Source organism: Penicillium paradoxum (genome assembly GCF_028828445.1).
Source record: "Penicillium paradoxum strain IBT 22861 chromosome Unknown utg000007l_segment0_segment0, whole genome shotgun sequence".
NCBI lineage: Eukaryota > Fungi > Ascomycota > Eurotiomycetes > Eurotiales > Aspergillaceae > Penicillium > Penicillium paradoxum.
In genome coordinates, this window is record NW_026643185.1 from 367730 (window position 1) to 388481 (window position 20752).

Consider the following 20752-nt stretch of genomic DNA (forward strand, 5'->3'; position numbering starts at 1 on the left):
ATTATTGGGTACAATCTTGAAAACAGCAAGAAGGTAAACAACGTTGGATGCCAAAAGCCCTTGTTGATGTTTGTCCGCTTTGGGTTTAGCCCCGTTCGGGCGGTGTTATGATGAGTCAGCGTCCGGTCGGGCACCTGGGCAATTGAGTAGAGTATACTACGTACTCCGCACCCCAAACAACGAACGCGGGACCATGAACGATTGTCTTTCTCATCTCTCATTCAGTCGCTAGAATCTCCTCACGATGGCATACTCCTCAAGGCCAACCTCGATGCTTCCAAGCGCCCCCGGTGGATCTGCCATGCGCCAACCCAGTGGTTCGCAATCCTCTCAACAATCTTCGGCGTTGTCGGCCCGCATCGCAGCCAAAAAGGCTGAGCTGGAAAACTTACGGCAACTACGAGATCTGAGTGGGACATTGGCAATCCAGATGCAGGCTTTGGAGAATAAGGTCTCCACACTGAAGGATGGAACTGAAGGTTGCCTTATCTGATCCGTGATTCAACCGGGCTGGTCGCTAACTGTTGACTAGCTGTTGCATACGTGCTTTCCAATTGGGATAACGTGCTAAGAGCTATTACCCTTGCCTCGAGTAAGTGCTTTCCCCAAATTAAACGGGTTGATCGGCCCGGAGTACTAAGTGATATTTTGTAATAGCAGCAGCAAGCGGACTCCACAAACCTATGGCAGAGTCAGACAGCAAGAATGTGGAGAATGTGCGCAAAGAACCTCGCTTGCCGTCAACGCTGGTTCGCATTCCAGCTGAGCCACGTGAGAAGACTGGCGAATGAATCAGTTGACCAATGGCACCTGTCTCACTTCTTTTGACGCCAGGCACCCGTTCGGACAGTTTTCATGTCATCTTCGGCATATCCGAAATCCATGTGGCTGGAGTATTACCGGTACTCCCTACAACCTATCCCAGCCTGGTCATTTTCTCCCAGCTCGGTCCCTTGCCCATATCTTCATCAGGCCAGAAAATCGGCGATTTCATATTGGGACTCCATCATGGTCTATGATTTGGTTTATGACAGTGTGATGCAGAAATCGCCATTCTCTCATGAAAGGGAATCTTTTGACGGAGAAGAGAGCCTTCTCCAAGATCCAACGACCAATCATGTGGGTCTCCCTGGGCAGTTTTCGCAGATCCCTTTTCGTTCATGAAGATTGCATATTAGGAGAATCAACTGACTAGGATCCATTGATTTCTCGCGTGACCCGTTCTAATCCCATGAAATCGTTGAGTTTCATGCAATACAATCGATTATCTCGAAATGACGGACAAATCAAATGCTGGGGATTGGAGTTATTTAATCCCCTCAATGTTAGTTGCTTTCGAAAGTCCTGCGCTACTGCACAGATAATGCAAAGTACTACAGTAATTGGATGGGCTGAAACAAGTGAGATACGACTGGATGACGGGATTCTGATGTGATTGGCGTGCGAGGGTACCTCGCTACCTCGCTACGTCGTGGGGGTTCGAAAGTAGCATCGTAGAAAACTCCGCAATCAAGGAGAGTCACGATCTCAAGGGCATCACGAGACAGGGAAATGCAAAGGGGAAAAGAGCGAGCCCAAAAGAAATGGCGCTCTGGTGTTCCAATGAATCGCACCAGGGCGATGATTACCGGTTCGAGGTTCCTGCAGGGCGAAACGAAATTGTCATGTGAGTACCGAGTACTTGGAAGGGGTTCGGGCTGCAAGTCCATCTCACTGTATCTCTTGCTCGGTCTGGTACCTCGGCGGTCCAAGTCCCTCGAGTACCCAGTACCTCATATGCATCATACTGTGGATGTTCTCAATTCGGGTTTAAATGTTAAGCGCCCGAAGCGTCGTTTCTCTTCAACGTGGATCCAGTTCAATTTGACATGATTTCCCCGCATTTGCCTGTACCTACATGGTTTAGTCCTTTTGCCGTACTTTTCTCTGGCTGATGGCTGATTGCTGATTGCTGATCGCTGATCGCCGATTGCCTTCTCGATTTTTTCCCTTTCTTTTTATAGTCTCTCTTTTCCCCATTCCAATTGCGTGGTGTGTGGCATGATCGCTGTGTGACACTTCAATGAATAGTGGAGACTTATGAGGTGATATTAGCCTTCTTGACTGCTGCATTGCATCTTTCTCTCTTGTTTTGGATTTTTGGATTTGGATTTTTTTCGAATTCCTCTTCTATATACAATCCTCACAGCCTCCCCCAACCTCCCAAATCCTTACACCACTACACTCTCAGAATCTGTCAACATTGATCTCTCTCTGCTACCCCCCCTCCCCACATTGGATATACATCAAACCATGTCAACTGAATGGTCATTGGATTTCTGCCTGGTCTGTGACCGACAGACTATGGGCGCTCCCTATTGCTCTCAAACATGCCGTCTAGCGGAGCTGGACGTGATATCGGAAGATGGAATGTCATCACGAAGATCGAGCGAAGCGTCTACGCATTGGTCCGAGACCACGCAAGCCCAAGCCCAGGCCGCCGAGACAGTCAATGCTCGCGCCGATGCCCACAACCCCTCTCGAATCCTATTTGCCTCCTCTTCTCAAACTTCACTCTCTTCCCTGAAGAGTAATACATCCAACCCGTCCAATGTGGCCCACCGACTTCAGGATGAATTGCGTGATTATGCAAGTTGTTTCGATCAAGTTCGCGATCTGAAACGGCGTATGACTACCACCTGATATCAACCCAAACTCGAAAATTCTGCGCCTCGAGCCCCGTTATCCTACATCTGGATGATGGTCGAGGCCCTCAAATGCATGCAGCCCGCAAGCTGCTCTCTGTGGAACAATAATTTGCATATATCGGGATGGGATCAGGCGTTGACGTTGGAAAAGATACACTTCTCTCTTTTCACCTTTTTGTTTTACTGGATCAATACCGTCCTATTTGATTTTTCTCATGAACCTATACCCCCTCGACTGTTATATCACAATCATTGGAAGGAGTTTGATCTTAGCCAACATGCTTCACCTAATTAGTTATCTACCAGACTGCCTATCATCAAAACTGGACTTATGAATAATGACTTCTTTTTTTTTTTTGGAACCCTACGGACGATGTAAAGCAAGCATCTGATATGGTCTCCCGCAAGATCATTGCCAGAGCCCAACCTTCATTCGGGTTTGCCGTATTGGTTTCCCACGTCAGTGCTGGTGGATACCCTTAGGAATGTGTCCGATGCTAACCACCCAACCGGAGGAAGCAGTATTGATGGGTAACCAGAGCTGCCACGATGCCTCAACAGCACAAAAGGTGTATGGAGCCAACAGTCTGAAATGTAAGCATAACCATAAGCTCCAGCTCATGCAATATACACTATACACAATATCGACCGAATTGGGCTCCGTGCAGACACTATCTAGGCAGTCCCTTCCCGCCCAACTTGATAGCAAGGCCTAAGTGGCACCATTCACTGCATAAGAACCTTTGACAGAGCCTTCTCATTCTTCGGTACAAAGCGGACCTTATATTTGTGAGGAATGGCCACCAAGCTAGTCGGATCCGAGTTACCCCGGACCGGGTGGCAGTCTGTTTTATCATGCGGTTCGAGGCGGAAACTGTTGAGTGTGCGGATGAAGACAAGGTAGAGCTCGCGATTGGCTAGCAACGAGCCAGCGCACATTCGGTAGCCCAGGCCGTAGGTGAAGAGAGGTGCGTCGGGCTGCTCGAGCCAACGCTCGGGACGGAACTCATCCGGGTCAGTCCACACGTCGGGGTCTATGGGAATTAGATCTGTCTTCGATATGATTCCTATTGCGGGCGAATCCACTCACCCATGTTGCAAGCCCACGCATTCAAAAAGAACACTGTGCCCTTGGGGATGACGATTCCCTTATATGTGATATCCCTGATCGAGGTGCGCGGCAGTGCCAATCGCAACACAGTAAAGAACCTAGGGTATCGTGTTAGTGCAATGTCGAATCAACCCTCGTTGTGAGTGGAACCTGAGCTTACCGAAGACATTCCCTGACCAAAGCGACGATATACGCACATTTCTGGTCGTCATCAGCAGAACACATGGGCTCATCCTGGCCGTAGATCTCCTGGATGGCCTTGGCGGCCCTGTCCTGAATATCAGGGCGCTGAGCCAGTAACCCTAAACTCCACGCTACCAAGGTGGTAACAGTATCAAGCCCGCCAGACAGCATAGTCAAGCTAATCGATGTCAATTCTTCGCTGTTCAGCTTGGCCTCCTTATCCAGAATGACATTAGCCTGGATGCAGGGCTTATGTGTCCCCTTCGCCATACGATCGTCCAAGTCACGGTTCAGCGCACCGAGATACTTATCACGACGGATTCTCATCTCCGCGGCTTTCTTCGAATTGGAACTGAAGGGGTTCAATCGCAGAAGAGGGATGTAGTCCTGCAGATTCCCCGTTGTACTCCGGAACCTGCTGATCTCTTCTTCCACCTCCGTGATTTCATCGAACAACTCCTCTTCCTGTGACGCAATGCGCACCCCCCAGTTCAGAGTCAGAGCTAGACTCAAACTCAGACGCTGAATCATGGGCATGGGATCGACAGGTGCTTTCCCCTGCTTTCCGTATCGATATAGCTCTTCCACAAACGCTTTCGACTCGACATCCAGGTGCGATACATATGTCTCGACGGATGGGCGGTTGAGAGCCGACGCGGCACCCTTTCTGCGTCGTTTGAGGGAATCACTGTAGGGCGAGGTGCCAATGGTCGTGCCAGCCGTGTTGGAAACAATCTAAGCGAGATGGTCGTCAGCATCAGTCGCAAAACAAGATTAGTCACATATGAAGTCAGCATCACAACGAACCTTATGGAAAGTATAAGTCTCAGGCCTGGAACTCAAAGCCTGTGCATTCTGACCAAAAAGCACCTTCGCCGATGCAGCAGAGTTCACAATGACGATGGGTATATTGCCCAGCTGGATCTGATACACGGGACCGTGTGTCTTCGACCAGGTACGATACTGCTCTGCAGCATTTGTGCGAATTTGCGCTAAATTTCCAATCAAGGGCAATCCGCGTGGACCCTTCATGCCCTTGACGCGGGCAGCTGAACGAATGAATTCATTGATGACAACATAGAGGATGGGGACGAGGATGGCTGTAGCTGCTAACGAGTGCCATGGGTATTCGATCACGCTGCCTTGTAGCGAGGATAGGACAGCAGCGATGGCCATGGTGGGGTGATTGTAGAATAGACTTCGTCCAGGTTAGAAGTCTATATAATCATTTGAGCATAATCATGAATGCAAACTTATCAGGATCGGGAGGGAATATAAGTAGGCGTGGAACTTCAAGTGTCGTTCGAGGGATACTTCCTCGAATGGAACATTTCCGTGATTCCAACGTCGTTCAGGCCGCGATCTGGTCTCGGTATACTTCTACCCCACACTACCCCAGGTCCTCCTAGGTCTCTGCTTGAATATGCGCAGCCGAAGGTGTTCCGCACTACGGAATTGTTCCGCTCGCCGATTAGAAACAATCTTATTGGCCTTTGCCAGGTTGGACTCGAGAGGTTACCGAGATAGACTTTGGAATTTTCGCTGTTTTGGTTGCGATGATTTGAAGATATCAGGGGGCCTGCAGACGGAGCAAGCTCCAAGGTGGTATATATTCCGACGGGGACCCCTATGGTGAAGCAAGTTAAATCGCGTTTTAGGTGCTGATTCGATTGTTTAATTTCCTTCATTCTCACATCTTCAACTGGATGACCGCAGGAGACGCCCTGAGAATAGACCGGCAGCTACCAGTAACCATGTCCGGTTCATCATCAATGTCATGTACGGGGGTGTAAAGCAGACGGTCCTGAAACCGCCCCTGGCACCACTGATTCTAGTCGAAATGTCCATCAATTGCGTTGATCTGGGGTCTCCCAGAACCTTTATATTCCATCGGCGATTAGCGTGGCCTATTCCACCAAGTGTTCGTCTCTCTCCCCTATGAATCATACGAGACTCGTCCATGAAGTCTCCAAATTCGTTATTACCCCTATCTTCTTTGCGTGAAGTTGAGTCATAGACTAGCCATATGTGTTGTACACTCCGTACGGAGTATAAAAGGGAGACTCATCTACAAAGGACTGCGGAGTACTCCGTACGGCACACGTCGTATCTTTCTCCCCATCAGAGGTTTGTTAGTTTGTTAGGATGGTTAGACCCAGTAGTCCAGAGCATGGTCTCGACCACCCTGTTGATAAAGGGGCTAGTGACGATCCTATCCACTCGCATTCCCCCTTTAAGACCTTCTAGAAAGAAGAGGCTCAAGAGACAACTTTGCCAAGTTGAGAGGACCGGAATCCAATTACTCCGTACGATGAGGACCCCACCGGTTGATGACATTCCTTGTAAAACCGGAATCCAAAAGGGCTTGGAAGAGTGGGGAACTCAATTCAAAAGAAAGAAAAAAAGAGAAAACAAGAAAAAACAATGTGAACGCCAAACCTCCCGAAGTGGAGATCCAAACAAGGTGTTGAGAACGGGGCCCCTGGGCCGGCTGGGGCGATATGGCAGTCGGTGAATGGTCCGTTGTTCAGCCCCTCAGTCAGGTGGCCACGAAGAGATTGATCGAGTCCAGACCCTTGTACGGAGTAGATAGATCTGCGATATAAAGAACAAAGTAAAAAAATAAGTGAAAAAAAAAGTAAAAAGAGGAGGGGGGGAGAGAGAAAAAGCAAAGAAAACCAACCCCCCCCCCCAAAAAAGGAGCATCGGGAATGGGATGGAACCTCGGCATCCCGAGACATTACGCCCTGGATGCAAGATGTAATATCTGCGTAGACGGTGATATCTACTACGGAGTAGATCATAGAAAAGCAGGAAATCTCTTCGCGTCATGTGTATCGGAGTCGAGACCCGGGGAGAGTCTCAGCCGAGGCAGTGATTGGTGGGAGAATGAAGAACGAAGAAGCGCATGGGCATCATCTCTCCACCTTTGCCAAGCTCCTCCAATGGTGAGCTGCCTTGCGCCCATGACGCAGAGCTCCGTTGTACTCGTGACCCCCCTGGATTCGGAGTGGAAGGTGTAGCGATCAGGTATTTGGTACCTGGCCTGGGAGATGGATCGCGAATCTTGCCTTTTGTAGATGGAATTATGCTTTAGGAATTGGACTGGCATTTTATTTTTAAAACGTTGTGATGCTCTTCCCGCCTTTTGCCTCCCTTCAACTTTCTCCCTCTTGGAAACATCTTCGAATCTTCCCTCATCCTCATCTTGATCAGCACATATTCCCGAAGAATTGCATATTGCATCATTTGAACGCATAAAGCACCGTACATTCGGAGAACCACATAATGGCCGCTCGACACTCGCGCAAGCTCCTGAGACCTCTCCTCTACACATCAGCGGCAGCCGCTGCAGGAGCTGGTGTTCTCTATATTTCTTACCGTCCACGCAATATCCCCGGTCTCGAGGGCCCCGCCGTTCCCCCGCCAGGTTACCGTGAAGGCAAACTGGTCCCGCCCAGTTTCCCTTTAATTAAGTCCCGCCTCGAACAGATTCAGGATCTTAAGCGCAGTAACGAGGAGGAGGAATATGATTTGCTCGTCATTGGTGGCGGTGCCACAGGATCTGGTATCGCACTAGATGCTGCCACCCGAGGCCTCAAGGTCGCCGTGGTGGAGAGAGATGATTTCAGCTCGGGTACTAGTAGTAAGAGTACCAAGCTGGTACATGGCGGTGTCCGTTATCTCGAAAAGGCCGTGTGGGAATTGGATTACAATCAGTCAGCTCCCCTCCCCCTCCCCCTCCACTCACACGGGCAATTTTGGATACCAAAATGATCGCATCCCCGGCGTATTTGGTCTGACAATCGCATCGCAGATATGCACTGGTCAAGGAAGCTCTCAGAGAACGCAAATATTTCTTGAACACGGCGCCTCATCTCTCATCATGGCTGCCAATTATGGTGCCTGTTCAGAAATGGTGGCAGGCTCCCTATTTCTGGGCGGGCACCAAAGCTTATGACTTCCTGGCTGGTTCCGAGGGCATCGAAACCTCCTACTTCTTGACCAAGAGCAAGGCCATTGACGCGTTCCCCATGCTGAAGCGCGACAACATTATTGGAGCAATGGTTTACTACGGTGAGTAGCGAATGCCGATCTTCATATCTATGTCTTTGGCTAATTCCGCAAGACGGTGCACACAACGATTCCCGCATGAACGTATCCCTCGCTATGACTGCTGCGCTCTACGGAACTACTGTCGTGAACCACTTGGAAGTCACTGGGCTGAACAAGGACGCGTCCGGCAAGCTGTGCGGTGCGCGCGCCAAGGACATCGTCACAGAGAAGGATGGCAAGGTTTCCCAAGAGTTCAATATTCGCGCCAAGGGTATTATCAACGCCACCGGTCCCTTCTCTGATTCTATCCGAAAGATGGATGAGCCTGATGTCAAGGAGATTGTTGCCCCCAGTGCCGGTGTCCACATTATCCTGCCTGGCTACTTCAGCCCCTCAAATATGGGTCTGATTGACCCTTCGACTTCGGACGGACGTGTGATCTTCTTCCTGCCATGGCAGGGTAACACCATTGCTGGTACCACGGACCAACCTTGTGAAATTGAGGCTCAGCCCCAGCCAACCGAGAAGGATATCAACTGGATTCTCTCGGAGATCCGTGGCTACATCGCGCCAGATATCACCGTTGATCGAAGCGATGTCCTTGCTGCTTGGTCCGGTATTCGGCCCTTGGTGCGCGATCCCAAAGTGAAGAACTCCGAGGCTCTGGTCCGCAACCACCTGGTGACCGTCTCTCAGTCTGGACTGTTGACATGCGCCGGTGGCAAGTGGACTACTTACCGCCAGATGGCCGAGGAAGCCGTCGATGAGGCGATCGACGTGTTCAAACTCAAACCCCGCCACTTGACTAGCCTTCCGGATATCAGTGGTGTCGGTGGCAGTGGACTGGTGGCTGATGGTGCCGCTCTCGACGGCACCTGCCAGACTCACCAGGTTCGCCTCATTGGTGCCCACGGTTTCTCCAAGACCCTTTTCATCAACCTTATCCAGCACTTTGGTCTTGAGACCGACGTGGCCAAGCACCTCACAGAGTCATACGGTGACAGATCATGGCAAGTCGCTGCTCTGTCCTCCCCCACCAGCGAACGTTTCCCTGTGCGCGGGTGTCGCATTTCCCCCATGTACCCCTTCATTGATGGCGAAGTTCGCTATGCCGTCCGCCACGAGTACGCTCAGACTGCCGTTGATGTGATTGCCCGTCGCACCCGTCTGGCGTTCCTGAACGCCGAGGCGGCTCTCGAATCCCTTCCCAGTGTCATTGATCTCATGGGTGAGGAATTGGAGTGGACCACCGCTCGCAAAGATCTCGAGTGGAAGGATTCCTTGACTTATCTGTCATCCATGGGTCTACCCAAGAGTTTCATGGGTCTTTCACGCCATGATGTCCAGAACGGTCGTGTCAAGCATGTCGATGATAGCGAGCGTGCGACATTCTCCCGAAATGGTATGTTTCCAAGTTACATATATAACTTCGCCTTATTGGATCACAGTACTGACCTTTCTAGAACCTCCTGCGGACATGATCGAGAGTGACGTGCGTGCCAGTACTCCATCTCCCGAGGCAGTCGCAGCCAAATAAACTCAAGTGGTATATATAGACTGGCCTTGTATAAATAGAAGCGTTGATTCCTATTTGGTTATTATCTCTTACCGTCGTTCGCACCCTAGAAGAGCCCCGAGAAGGCTTACGTCTTAACATGATCCTTCTCTAATAACACCCTTTCGCATACGGAAAGCGCGACCACAAATGACAGCCCATTGTAATCTCAACTTCCCGCAATTCCTTTTATCACCACCCCTCCCCCCATACACATCATGAAGCCAGATCAGTTTGACGTTGGTCCGCCATCACCTGGCTCTGAAAAGCGCAACCTGGGCCCGCAGGCTTCAGATCCCATACAGAAGTTAGAGTCCGTGGAGGAACAAGATCCCTTTGGAGATGAAAGCCAGGCTGGTGTAAAGTACAAGACTATGGCGTGGTGGTAAGTGTTCCACTTTTCCATCATAGAGAGAAGCTCATCCATTCCACAGGCAAGCCGGCATGAGTAAGTCTTTTCATTGCAGCCTAGATAGGAACCTTTCTTGGACTGACACGATCAGTCATGATCGCAGAGACTATCTCATTGGGGATCCTCGCGCTGCCCAAGGCGCTTGCGGTGCTAGGTCTTGTTCCGTATGAGCCACACTCCGGTCAACTGCAAAAGGGGAGCTAACTTTTTCGTCCAGCGGCATCCTGGCCATTCTCGGAGTTGGGGTCATCTCGACGTATACTGCATATACTATTGGGCAATTCAAATGTCGCCATGTGCAAGTTCACAGCATGGCCGATGCTGGTGATCTTCTGCTGGGGCGGATTGGACGGAGTACATTAGATGTGGCTCAGCTTGTCTTTTTTGTGCTGGTTATGGGTAGCCATGTTCTCACTTTTTCAATCATGATGAATGTCCTCACAGACCATGCCTCCTGCACCGTCGTTTTTTCGGTTGTCGGGTTACTTGCCTCGTTCATGTTGACATTACCACGGCGGCTTGAGAAGCTTTCTCACATCTCCTCTGTGAGCTTTGTCAGTATTGTTGGAGCGGTACTCACTGGTATGATTGGTGTCACCCTTGCTAAGCAGGGGCCAGTGTATGTCCCAGCATTTTCATCCCCGCCCAAAGTACATGATGCGTGTCTTGCTATTGCAAATGTCATATTTGCATACGCAGGCCATGTTGCCTTCTTCACCCTCTTCTCTGAACTCAGGGAACTCAAAGACTTCCCGAAGGCTCTAGCGCTTCTGCAAATGAGTGAAATGGTTTTGTATACGGTGGCGGCTATTGTGATATATGCATATGTTGGACCAACTGTCAACTCGCCTGCTCTCAATTCCGCGGGGACATTGTTCCGCAAGATTTCCTATGCCATTGCAACACCCACAGTAGGTACCCTTCCCCGTGAGTTCTTCTTCTCTTCAGAGCATGGGCTGAGCACTGAATAGATTCTCATCGGGGGTGTGGTTAATGCCCATGTCGCTGTCAAGTTCATTTATGTCCGTGTTTGCAGAGGCACCAACTCCATGCATAGCCAGTCATTTCTGGCGCGATTGGTTTGGACCGTGATTTGTGCGGCCCTTTGGATCTTGTCGTGGATCATCGCCGAGGGAATCCCGGTTTTTAACGATGTGCTAGGGCTTGCGGTTTGTTTTGCCTATCCAATTTCCCCCCCAGACTCGTAAGGAATACTGACCCTTTCAACAAGAGCTCGTTGTTTGCCAGTTGGTTTTCATTTGGTCTCCCTGGGTTGTTTTGGCTATATCTGAATCGGAGCTGTTGGTTCCTGACCTGGCGACAGAAGCTTCTGTTCTGTATCAATATCCTTTTGGTGTTTCTTGGATTTCTCATTGTGAGTTGCCCTCTACCATCATTGACTGGCCCACTGAACTTATGCTATTAGTGTATTGTCGGGTTGTATTCGTCTGTTCGGTCGATCTTTCACAACCTTCGCGAGGGAGTCGGGGGAGGCAGCTTCTCATGTGCCGATAACTCCGTTTATTGAGGTACTCCCACGGCCATGACTCCAAAAAAAGGGAAAAAAGAGGGAGGGAAGGGGAAAAGGAAAGAGAAGAAAGACAGACATTCCCATGGAGAGTGGAAAGCATAATAATACTTGGGGCACGGCATCATGGGTGGTTGCAGGTGGGACGCAGAGAGCCATTCAGCGCATAACGCTGGATTTTATATATGAATAAATTGGGTTCTCCAGGTGCAATAAAGATGTGGCCAGTGAGTAGATGTTAGTAAAGTATGCGGAGGCAATAGACACCGTTGTGACAGCGAAGATCATTGGCGCGGAGAAAGAATCAGACTAGAAGCCCTGTGAAGAAGAATTACCGTCTTACATCCGAGGTCCGGCCTCAGGTACTCCGTACATCTACTTTGACCCTAGTGGCCATGCAGGTAACATGGAAGTATACACTACTGGTACATGGCTGGTACAGGCGCAGCACTAATGAATGACTCGCAGCGCGCTTGTACCTTGGGGGTATCCCGGAGATTTGCCCCAATTGTCACACGGATGGTGACACCACGAATTTTGGCAGTAAATTAATCCCTTGGATAGGAAGCACAGAAGAATGAAAGAAGAAAAGGAGATACCTGGGTCATCACATTCAATATGAAACATAACAAGTCGAAGAAGTGGGATATATAGCAAATCCCGGAGCTTCCAACGGAGTACTCCGTACACGAGGAGAAAGAGAAAGAGAGAGAGAGAGAGCTACACTGAACCCTCGAATGTGGATAATATCCGATTCCAACCTTCTAAATGATTATCATTATATATGTTTTAGCCGAAACCCCATAAAGTGGATTCCCCTCATTTCGCATGCATCGTAGAAGCCCGACGCATGTATTGTGTCCCAATCAAGACAGGGATCAGGACCAGCCGTTATTCCCTGTGCACAAAACGGTCACAGGGAAAATAAAAATCAGAATCAATAAATAAATAAATGGAATAGACAATGGCAAGGCATACATGCATACCGTCGCCACATCGTATCCTGTAGAACCGGGAAGAGCATGACCAGCATAATCGGTTTTGCGAATTGCTGGATTTGCGGTGTGTTCAAGTCGGGTGCAATCCAACCCCAACCGTTCCCAGAAACCAAAACCCCCCCAGTTTCCTTTCTTTCCCCTTCCAAGATGAACCGTGGCATAATCCTGCTGGCTTGCGTGTGCTTCTCATAGGGAAGAAAACGATCAAAGCAATGTCCCTGGGAACTGATTCTGATTCTAGTTGTATTCGATGCTGGAGCGGGTGCCATGCAACACCGGTATCAGTACTATGCAAATAGAGCAAGTAGATTGATATTGGTGGATAGCAATGCATACGCAGGAAGATCGGGCGCTTTCGAGGCCAGACCAAATCCCGTCTCTGTGCGGTGGAAGAGCCGGGGAACATTATGCAAAACCCCACTAGAGAAGAGATGGAAGATCCTCACAGCCAGTGCAAACACCGCATAGCGATAAACAAGCAGCTCAGCCATAGCTAATTGGCGACGCCGTCGCAATTGGTGGCTCCTTGATAGTTGTTCCAGAAACGGGCCACAGCTCTTTGGGCGACAGGCGAGCCGCGATATCGCGTGGTCAGAAAGTAATTAAAGAGTGCGAACTCATCAGGGCTGAGCACGTAGCTATCTGGCTGGGCTTGGATACGGTTCCAGAGTTCCGTGATGGCAACCTCTAGGACGGCGGCAGTCTGGGCGCTCATAGGGCCATCCTCGCAGTCCCGGGCGTGTTCGAGAGCCTGTCGAATCTCTGCCCAGCTCCTAGAGAGAGGTGGGTTGGGCATTTTGCCGGAGATGCAGGGGGTTCAAGTGATGTTTAGCTGGGGGTTGCTGTTTATGGAACTTCTTGAGAGGAATAGGTACCCCGATTGATGTTTGGGAGGAAAAACCCCCAGAAAGAGATGGGAATAGGCGCGCCGCGAAGGCTCAGCAAAAGCGAAAGGAAAATATCAGACCAAGTCAGATACGGGAGAAGTGAGACTGTGCATGAGACCAGACAGGAAAATCCGAATCTTTTTCAATAATTAAATGGGGCCCGAAGTGGAGCAACGGGAGAGGGAGGGGAGAAGGGGGGGGGAGGGAACCGGGCCAGTGGTCCGAAATTCTATGTTCATGAGTGTGACATCCGATGGAAAGGTAAATGCAGATGGAATTAGTTGACCCATAGGCTGTGGGACGAGGTTCAGGAACAGATCGGACTTCACCCCGGTGCGGAAATTGGAGTTGACCGGAAGATGAAAAGATATTCCAAAGATAGATGACCCCTTTCCCGCTTCTCAAGGCAAGCAGAGGACAGCACACGACTGCTGTTGGGGAGCCACCCTGGAAATGAACACATAATAATAAGGCCGAGAGAGTGGTGGGGGTGTAGTTTGCATGGGCGGGCTCGCCCGCAGGGATTGCGTTGCCCTTGGCGTAACGGTTTTATCGGGCGATTTTTAATGACATGCTCAGGTTAGGATCGAGCTAAGCCATCTGGGACCCAGACAAGACGGTGGGCACCGTCGTAAACACCAGATGATTCGCCGTCGAACTATAGGGCTCACGGGCCAGGCAGGGTCGCTTAAAGCCGTAGGCCGAGAGGACCAATTGCAGCTGGAGGGAGGGGCGTCAATGGCCCCAGAGCAATGTCCGGTGCATCAGTTGAGTGGAACCAGTCCTTGCGGTCCTTGCGTGAGGCTCGTGGGACTTGGTATTCCCGAAACATTCCAATCATTGCCGAGTTCGATATAAACACTGCGTTAGTGTGTGTATGTTTCCAACCGGATTCCCACTTGCACATGATTTATTCTTTTGGAATGTTCCAATTGGTGAGTTGTTTCGGCCGGTGATCTCACCCTTGGGCCATTTGGGAATGGCCATGCTTTGTGCCGACATGGATATATACTCGTTTCTGAGACATCACACAATCTTTTCTGCGATCACCGTGGGATTTAATCATTGATTGATCCCACAAGGGGTTGTGCGTCCGAAACCAAAATGCAGTGCTCGTCACTAGGAAGATAGAAAATTGCCGGGCAAATTGGCCATGCAATTTGCATAATCACATTTTGCATGAATTCCGAAGCGCTATTCGGGTGTGCACTTTTTCTTTTCATTCCTTTCCTAAGTTTTCCCCTTTTTGTTCTAAGAAAAAAAAGGGTTGTCTTGGTTTTCTTCATCGCAATTGTATGTTTACCTCTGTCGACAGAGGCAACACGTGGCATGCATGAATAACGCACTTCATGCGTTTTGTTTGACAATCACACGCTATTGTTCTGGTCGAGTTGTGTGGTGTATGAGGACCTCAAATCAATGAGAGCTCCAGTTCTTCATCTGAATGCGCCAAGCTTGCCAAAATCATGAGTCTGGGAGCAAAATCCCGAATCAGCCCTAAGAACGCAAGCGTATAACGGGATTGGATGACGCCGGTTGATTCTGAACCACCACACGATCTAGTTCTGAGATAGAGCAGTCATTGTCGGGGACCATCTCCAGAATTCTCGGAATTCCCAGATGCTAACCACACATCGAAAGAGAGAGAGAGAGAGAGAGAGAGAGAGAGAGAGGAAGGTGCTTGCAGAAGCCAAAACAAAAAGCGTGAAGAAAAGTGGGAGGTGCCTGGACGCGGTCCACCCAAAGCGCAACTCTAAATGCCAGGGTTCCCCCCGGTTTTGCCCTTCAAGCATCTTCCCTACGCCAATCTCGATTTCCAACTTCACCTCCACCTGAGAGAGCCGCCCCTATTCGATGTTCTTTGGCTTCCACTTCACTCTTTCCTCTTTTACAATTCCTAAACGTTTGCATCAAACCGAACTGCTAAGCAACCAGGGCCCATTAACTTCCCACGAGCCTCCTACGGGCTTGAATGCAGAATTCTGATAGAGCATCTGAGAAAGTGGTCAAAACTGCGAGGGCCTACAACAACAAGCAGAACGATGTCCGAAAGAGGACATCTACCACGGCATACAATGCCGAACGGAGGAGAAGAAAGGTAAATTCCGGGTCTTAGCTGCAGCTACCTAAGCATCAAGCTCAAAGATATCTTGAAAATTGCCACAGGAAGCTAGCGCACCTGCAAAACACTATTGTGACTCCCTACGAGGCCACTCGAGTTAAAAATCCGACCCTGTTCTTCAGTACGAACTTCACTAGAGCACACCCTTCGCTAATGAAATCTATGCGCAAATTCAAGTGATGGGCCACGAGTTTGAATTGTCATATTTCATTCACGAGAAGCAATACTCATGCGATGTACTGCATCCCAGGGAAATGGGGCCTACTACCAAGTTTCAAACTTGCATCTGTGACCCAATGAACCCTTTTAGACAACGCATATTGATATTCCGAAAAATGGAGCCCATTTAAGATATTACTCAATGCAGATGTGGCATAGCTTCTGTCCGTTGTTATTTTGGCAATACCGGCACCAAAGCAGGTCCCCAATTGCCAACACACCCTGGATGAAACCCAGAAGGCTACACAAAGAATTAGACCGGCTTCAGTTACGCAATGATCCAGTCTACGAGTCAAAAGCCATACAATGGTCATTTCCGCCTGTGCCGTCGAAAGTTCATGTCACTTCAGAAGGAGGCCCGGGCGAAATCCCACAGTGAATTACGATACTCCTCTCGTCGTCCTGAACGGGCTTCCAGTTTGAAAACATTTTCAGCCTAGGAGGGAAGGACACATGAAATACAGGAAAATGAAATATAAAACAGTCGTACTGGTATGGCTTTCCTAAGCGCGTGGAGTATAGCAATCACATCTGACCGACGTGCAATCATTCTTGTCTAGCCTGTCGAGCAATGATGAATGAGTTGGACCACGAGGAAGGAAACATTTCAGGTGCTAGATCCTTGTATCATGGCGCTGCGTCATCTACTTGTACTGCCGGAAAGGGTGATATCTCGGAGTGAGTGCCTTCATTGGTGCTCGTAGGCAGGCCTAAGCAGTCCAACATCTTCAACGCGCTGATTATGATGTGATTGTGCAAGTCAAATATTCCTCGGGGTAAGTGTGGTGCTAAAGAATTTGACATAGTACCTAGCACCAAGCTCATGAACAGCAACACCATCCAGTTTCTTCTAGTTCGCGAACTGGTTCGTTAGAACTCGGTCATCACCAGGTTATCAACGCTGAATTTGCCTCGTTCGACACAGATTCCAATCAACGCTGTCGATCATAATGACAGATTGGCCCTGGGTTTTGAATAGGTCCATAATCAAATAGTATCTTTTATTGCAGTTGTTTTTAAGGTCATTGCTAGTACGGCTTCCTCTTGCTTTCTATACATATAACCACAACCTATTGCCCTGGTGCAGGCGTTTGCATACAATTTCTAGATAACTCGCCAGCCCGGATTGATCAGATCAAAAATCAGAAATACTCTTTTTCTCACGTTGATTTTCGACGTCTCGAGAGCAAATCGGACTCGACTTCATCTGGCGACTTGTGCCGCTGACTCAGCCATAGATAACGGGCAGGTCTGGGATGGGAGATAAAGATTCCCCCTCCACCAGTGCCATTTCAACTTTTGAGCTGCATCGATCACGAATTGTTCAAACTTGACCCGCCAGGAAGGTCGGAAAGAGAACATAAAAAGATAAACTACAGGGGAAATGGTTTTCTATTTCACTTCGGACGTTGTCAATCCATCTGCCTTCATTTATGTCGGCAAGGACAAATTCGAGAGTATGCCACGGATTGATCAACCCGGACAACCAAGTTTTTAACAATGTCACTAGATGAGGATCTCATAAAATATGGATTGGACAATGATGTCTGGTAGGTTCCCTGGCACAAATGTGTAGAACTTCGTGACTGATACTGTTGCGCAACAGGGTCAGTCTTTTCCCCTCCGCCTTGCGACAGCGCCATTTGCCCTAATACATCTATACACCCGCAGTTCCACGTCGACAATCTCTCAAGTGCACACGTATATGTACGCTTACGCGAGGGCGAAACGTGGGACAACATTGCCCAGCCGCTTCTAGAGGACTGCGCCCAGCTCACAAAAGCGAACTCCATTGAAGGTCTGTACTCTACATGAGCCCAAGCAATTCACCACTAGTATACTGACTGTCGTACAGGAAACAAGAAGGACAACATCACTGTTATCTACACCCCATGGTCAAACCTGAAGAAAGATGGGTCCATGGCCGCCGGTCAAGTCACTTTCCATAATCACAAGCTGGTCCGCAAGATCTATGTTAAGCAGCGTGAAAACCCCATCGTCAACCGGCTTAATAAGACTCGGGTGGAGAAATATCCCGATCTCCAAGCCGAGAAGGAGGAAGATACCCGGAAAAAGCAGCGCAGTGAGCGCAAGACTCGAGATGAACAGCGCGCCAAGGAAAAGAAGAAGCAGCAGGAGTATGAACAACTCAAGTGGCAGAAAGATCATGCATATGATGACATGTTCACGGATGAGAATATGGAGGCTAGCAACAACCAGGATCGTGATGAGAATTTCCTCGATGACTTCATGTGATGGAGATGGCCATCTTTTCCGGTGGACACTAACCTTTTCCTCTGTGTGACATTCAACAGCCAGCGAATTGAAAATTATACCCTCTACATATCGCATATTACGGAGGAAAAAAATCGAGTATGAATCACAATGAAGCCCTCTGTTCTCCGATTTCTCGACTCTCTACCTGACTCTCTCGAGTCCCATACATACTTGTATCAGACGCAGTTCAATATAGCGCGAAGATCAAAAGAATAGCTCTTTTCATATGCAATATCCTATATTGTAAGCATAATTTGACTTCTCCAAATATCTACTTTGTCCATAGACCATAGAGACCAATTTTCTTGGCATCCCATACTGAGAGAACCGCGGGCCTGTCGTATTCTATACATGTACTCATAGCAGTGGATAGCGATTCAAGGCATATCAAGCTTAGTATACCAGATAATTACAGGTCAAGTGCAGAGACCAAACTAAACATGGAATACAAAATCAAGAAAAACACGAGAGCTTTGGAGAGCGCCCAGGTTCACAGATTAATCATCTAGGCACATAGGCATGGGGCGGAAAGGGCGCTAGCCGTGTTGACAGCTTACTGGAACCTTTGGCACTCACCCTCTTCCCCCTTGCCCCCAAAGTTCTTCCCAGGCACCACACAGCATGACTGAGGCAAATCCACCATCTGCTGCTTCAAGTACGTACATTTACCTATGGATTGGGTGGATTGCAATCCACTGACCCCGCTCCAAAGGCGCAAAGTCCAAGAAGAACAAGAAGAAGGCCGCGAAAGCCAAACCAGACTCCAAAGCCGATGAGCGCTTGGAAGATGCGCCAGCCGATGCCAATGACAGTGATGTAGGCAAATAATTACCCCTGACTGCGATTGCAACTTTGCTGAGACTACCAGAACGATCCTCGTGATCTCAACGAGAACCCCATACAAGAACCACAATCCAACGGCACGGAGCCTGACACAATAGATGGCAGACTACCAGACCGGTCTGTCACTCATCAGGAGCATGTTACTATTAGCGATGCTCCCTTGAGCACTGATGTCCAATCCAACCCCGCTTCCGATGGCACCGAGCCGAAGGACCGTTTCGATGCACTCGTTCGGGATCGCGACTCCTTACGCGCAGAAGTGGCTGATATGCGAAAATCATTAGAGCAGATTCAGTCCAAGCATACCGCAGATATGGAGGCTTTGCAGCAGAAATTGGACGACGCGGAGAGCAAAAAGGAGCAAGCGGAAACACAGTTCCAGAAGCTATTAGAACGAGTCAATACCATCAAGTCACAACTTGGGGAACGTCTCAAGGAGGATGCTGTGCGTTGATCAGAACCAGCTATTCGGGCTAATTTTTTTTTTTTTTTGGCTAACTTTGTTGTGTAGGAGGAATTGGCGCTCGCACGATCGCAAATCGAAGACCTCGAAGACGAGAATAACAACCTGAAGGATCAGCTCGATTCGAAGTCCACCCAGCTGTTAGAATTATCGGGCGACTCCACCGAGAAAGAGAAAGAGTTGTCCATTCTCCGGGATCGGACAAACTTATCTCAACGGAATTGGCTGAAGGAGAAGGAGGAGTTGCTCGAGCAAGAGTCGTATCTCCAATCGGAGTTTGAGCAAGCGAAAGAGGCTATGCATAATTGGGAAGTTCTCGCTATGGAGGAGCGATCTATTCGGGAGAATCTGAACGAAAAGGTTGGGGATCTGGAAGAGCAACTCAGCAGCTTGCGAGATGCTTATGAACGAGCTACCGATGAACGGGACACGCAGCAATCAACGGTTGATGGCCTACAACGGGCTTTGCAGGAGATTCAATTGGCACGAAAGCAGGAGCTGCGGGAACTCGTTGAGACTTCTGATTCTCAACTTGAGGATCTCCGACGGTCTCTACGGGAAGCACAGAAGCAAGCCACAGACGCCGATAAGGGTCTCCAGAATGCCCAGGAAGAGATTGAACGGGTCCGGCCATTTGAGAAAGAGGTCAAGGAGAAGAACCTTCTCATTGGCAAGCTACGGCATGAGGCAGTTACGTTGAATGACCACCTGACGAAAGCCCTACGGTTCCTCAAAAAAGGAAAGCCCGAGGACAATGTCGATAGGTAAGTTATTGCTATCTCATGCTACCTGCCTCAATTAGATATTGACTCTATACAGGCATATTGTCACCAATCACTTTCTGCACTTCCTTGCTTTAGATCGATCCGATCCAAAGAAATTTCAAATATTGCAACTTATCGCTGCACTATTAGGCTGGAATGACGGTAAGTAACCAAACGAAGATGTTTGAGCGGGTCTGATCATTGAGAATAGAGCAACGTGAACAAGCAGGCCTTGCCCGCCCAGGGACCTCGAGTATGTCTGGAAAGCTCCGGGTGCCTGGAACTCCCCTCCGAACTCCGAGCACGCCAAATCTTGCGACAGAGTTTATGGACAATGGCGTGTCCAGTAAAGAGACACTCGCCGAACTATGGTCTAATTTCCTGGAGCAAGAAGCGGAGGCCGGTAACATGAACCCATCGCGACGAGGAAGCCATCAAGGGCCTACCAAGTCATAGGGTACAGGTGCCGACATGTATGTATAAAGCAGGAAGGCCATAGAACTTGGATATCAATAGTTGCCTTGCGTACAGTATGGGCAGAATTCCCAAAGGCGGTGTGTTGTCCAGATGTAGATATAAGAATTGCATGTGGGGAAACCATCCCAGTTCAATCTTAGAAAGATTGTATGCATTTCCTCACCTGCCTC

General features: G+C 49.2%; 8 protein-coding genes across 8 annotated transcripts; 6 read left to right on the plus strand and 2 right to left on the minus strand.

The window, feature by feature from the left end:
- Positions 1–244: 244 nt before the first annotated feature.
- N7457_007707 (DASH complex subunit DAD2) lies at positions 245–791 on the plus strand (the record flags this gene model as incomplete). The annotated part of the gene is made up of 3 exons (XM_057178750.1): positions 245–479; positions 533–592; positions 658–791. The coding sequence occupies 3 exons, from the start codon at positions 245–247 to the stop codon at positions 789–791; spliced, it is 429 nt and encodes a 142-aa protein (XP_057027136.1).
- Positions 792–2292: 1501 nt separating this feature from the next.
- On the plus strand, positions 2293–2682 carry N7457_007708 (uncharacterized protein; the record flags this gene model as incomplete). The annotated part of the gene is made up of 1 exon (XM_057178751.1): positions 2293–2682. The coding sequence occupies one exon, from the start codon at positions 2293–2295 to the stop codon at positions 2680–2682; it is 390 nt and encodes a 129-aa protein (XP_057027137.1).
- A 731-nt stretch (positions 2683–3413) lies between these two features.
- Positions 3414–5157, minus strand: N7457_007709 (cytochrome P450; the record flags this gene model as incomplete). The annotated part of the gene is made up of 4 exons (XM_057178752.1): positions 3414–3721; positions 3778–3896; positions 3959–4716; positions 4789–5157. 4 exons carry the CDS (start codon positions 5155–5157, stop codon positions 3414–3416), a joined length of 1554 nt encoding a protein of 517 aa, XP_057027138.1.
- A 2112-nt stretch (positions 5158–7269) lies between these two features.
- Positions 7270–9574, plus strand: N7457_007710 (glycerol-3-phosphate dehydrogenase GUT2; the record flags this gene model as incomplete). Its single annotated transcript, XM_057178753.1, has 4 exons — positions 7270–7700; positions 7799–8058; positions 8111–9439; positions 9501–9574. The coding sequence occupies 4 exons, from the start codon at positions 7270–7272 to the stop codon at positions 9572–9574; spliced, it is 2094 nt and encodes a 697-aa protein (XP_057027139.1).
- A 236-nt stretch (positions 9575–9810) lies between these two features.
- N7457_007711 (uncharacterized protein) lies at positions 9811–10975 on the plus strand (the record flags this gene model as incomplete). Its single annotated transcript, XM_057178754.1, has 4 exons — positions 9811–9977; positions 10027–10040; positions 10096–10168; positions 10222–10975. The coding sequence occupies 4 exons, from the start codon at positions 9811–9813 to the stop codon at positions 10973–10975; spliced, it is 1008 nt and encodes a 335-aa protein (XP_057027140.1).
- A 2048-nt stretch (positions 10976–13023) lies between these two features.
- Positions 13024–13326, minus strand: N7457_007712 (uncharacterized protein; the record flags this gene model as incomplete). The annotated part of the gene is made up of 1 exon (XM_057178755.1): positions 13024–13326. The coding sequence occupies one exon, from the start codon at positions 13324–13326 to the stop codon at positions 13024–13026; it is 303 nt and encodes a 100-aa protein (XP_057027141.1).
- Positions 13327–17142: 3816 nt separating this feature from the next.
- Positions 17143–18014, plus strand: N7457_007713 (uncharacterized protein; the record flags this gene model as incomplete). Its single annotated transcript, XM_057178756.1, has 3 exons — positions 17143–17215; positions 17365–17556; positions 17614–18014. The coding sequence occupies 3 exons, from the start codon at positions 17143–17145 to the stop codon at positions 18012–18014; spliced, it is 666 nt and encodes a 221-aa protein (XP_057027142.1).
- Positions 18015–18656: 642 nt separating this feature from the next.
- N7457_007714 (putative Golgi matrix protein) lies at positions 18657–20561 on the plus strand (the record flags this gene model as incomplete). The annotated part of the gene is made up of 6 exons (XM_057178757.1): positions 18657–18690; positions 18748–18851; positions 18904–19323; positions 19390–20105; positions 20161–20267; positions 20317–20561. 6 exons carry the CDS (start codon positions 18657–18659, stop codon positions 20559–20561), a joined length of 1626 nt encoding a protein of 541 aa, XP_057027143.1.
- Positions 20562–20752: the final 191 nt, after the last annotated feature.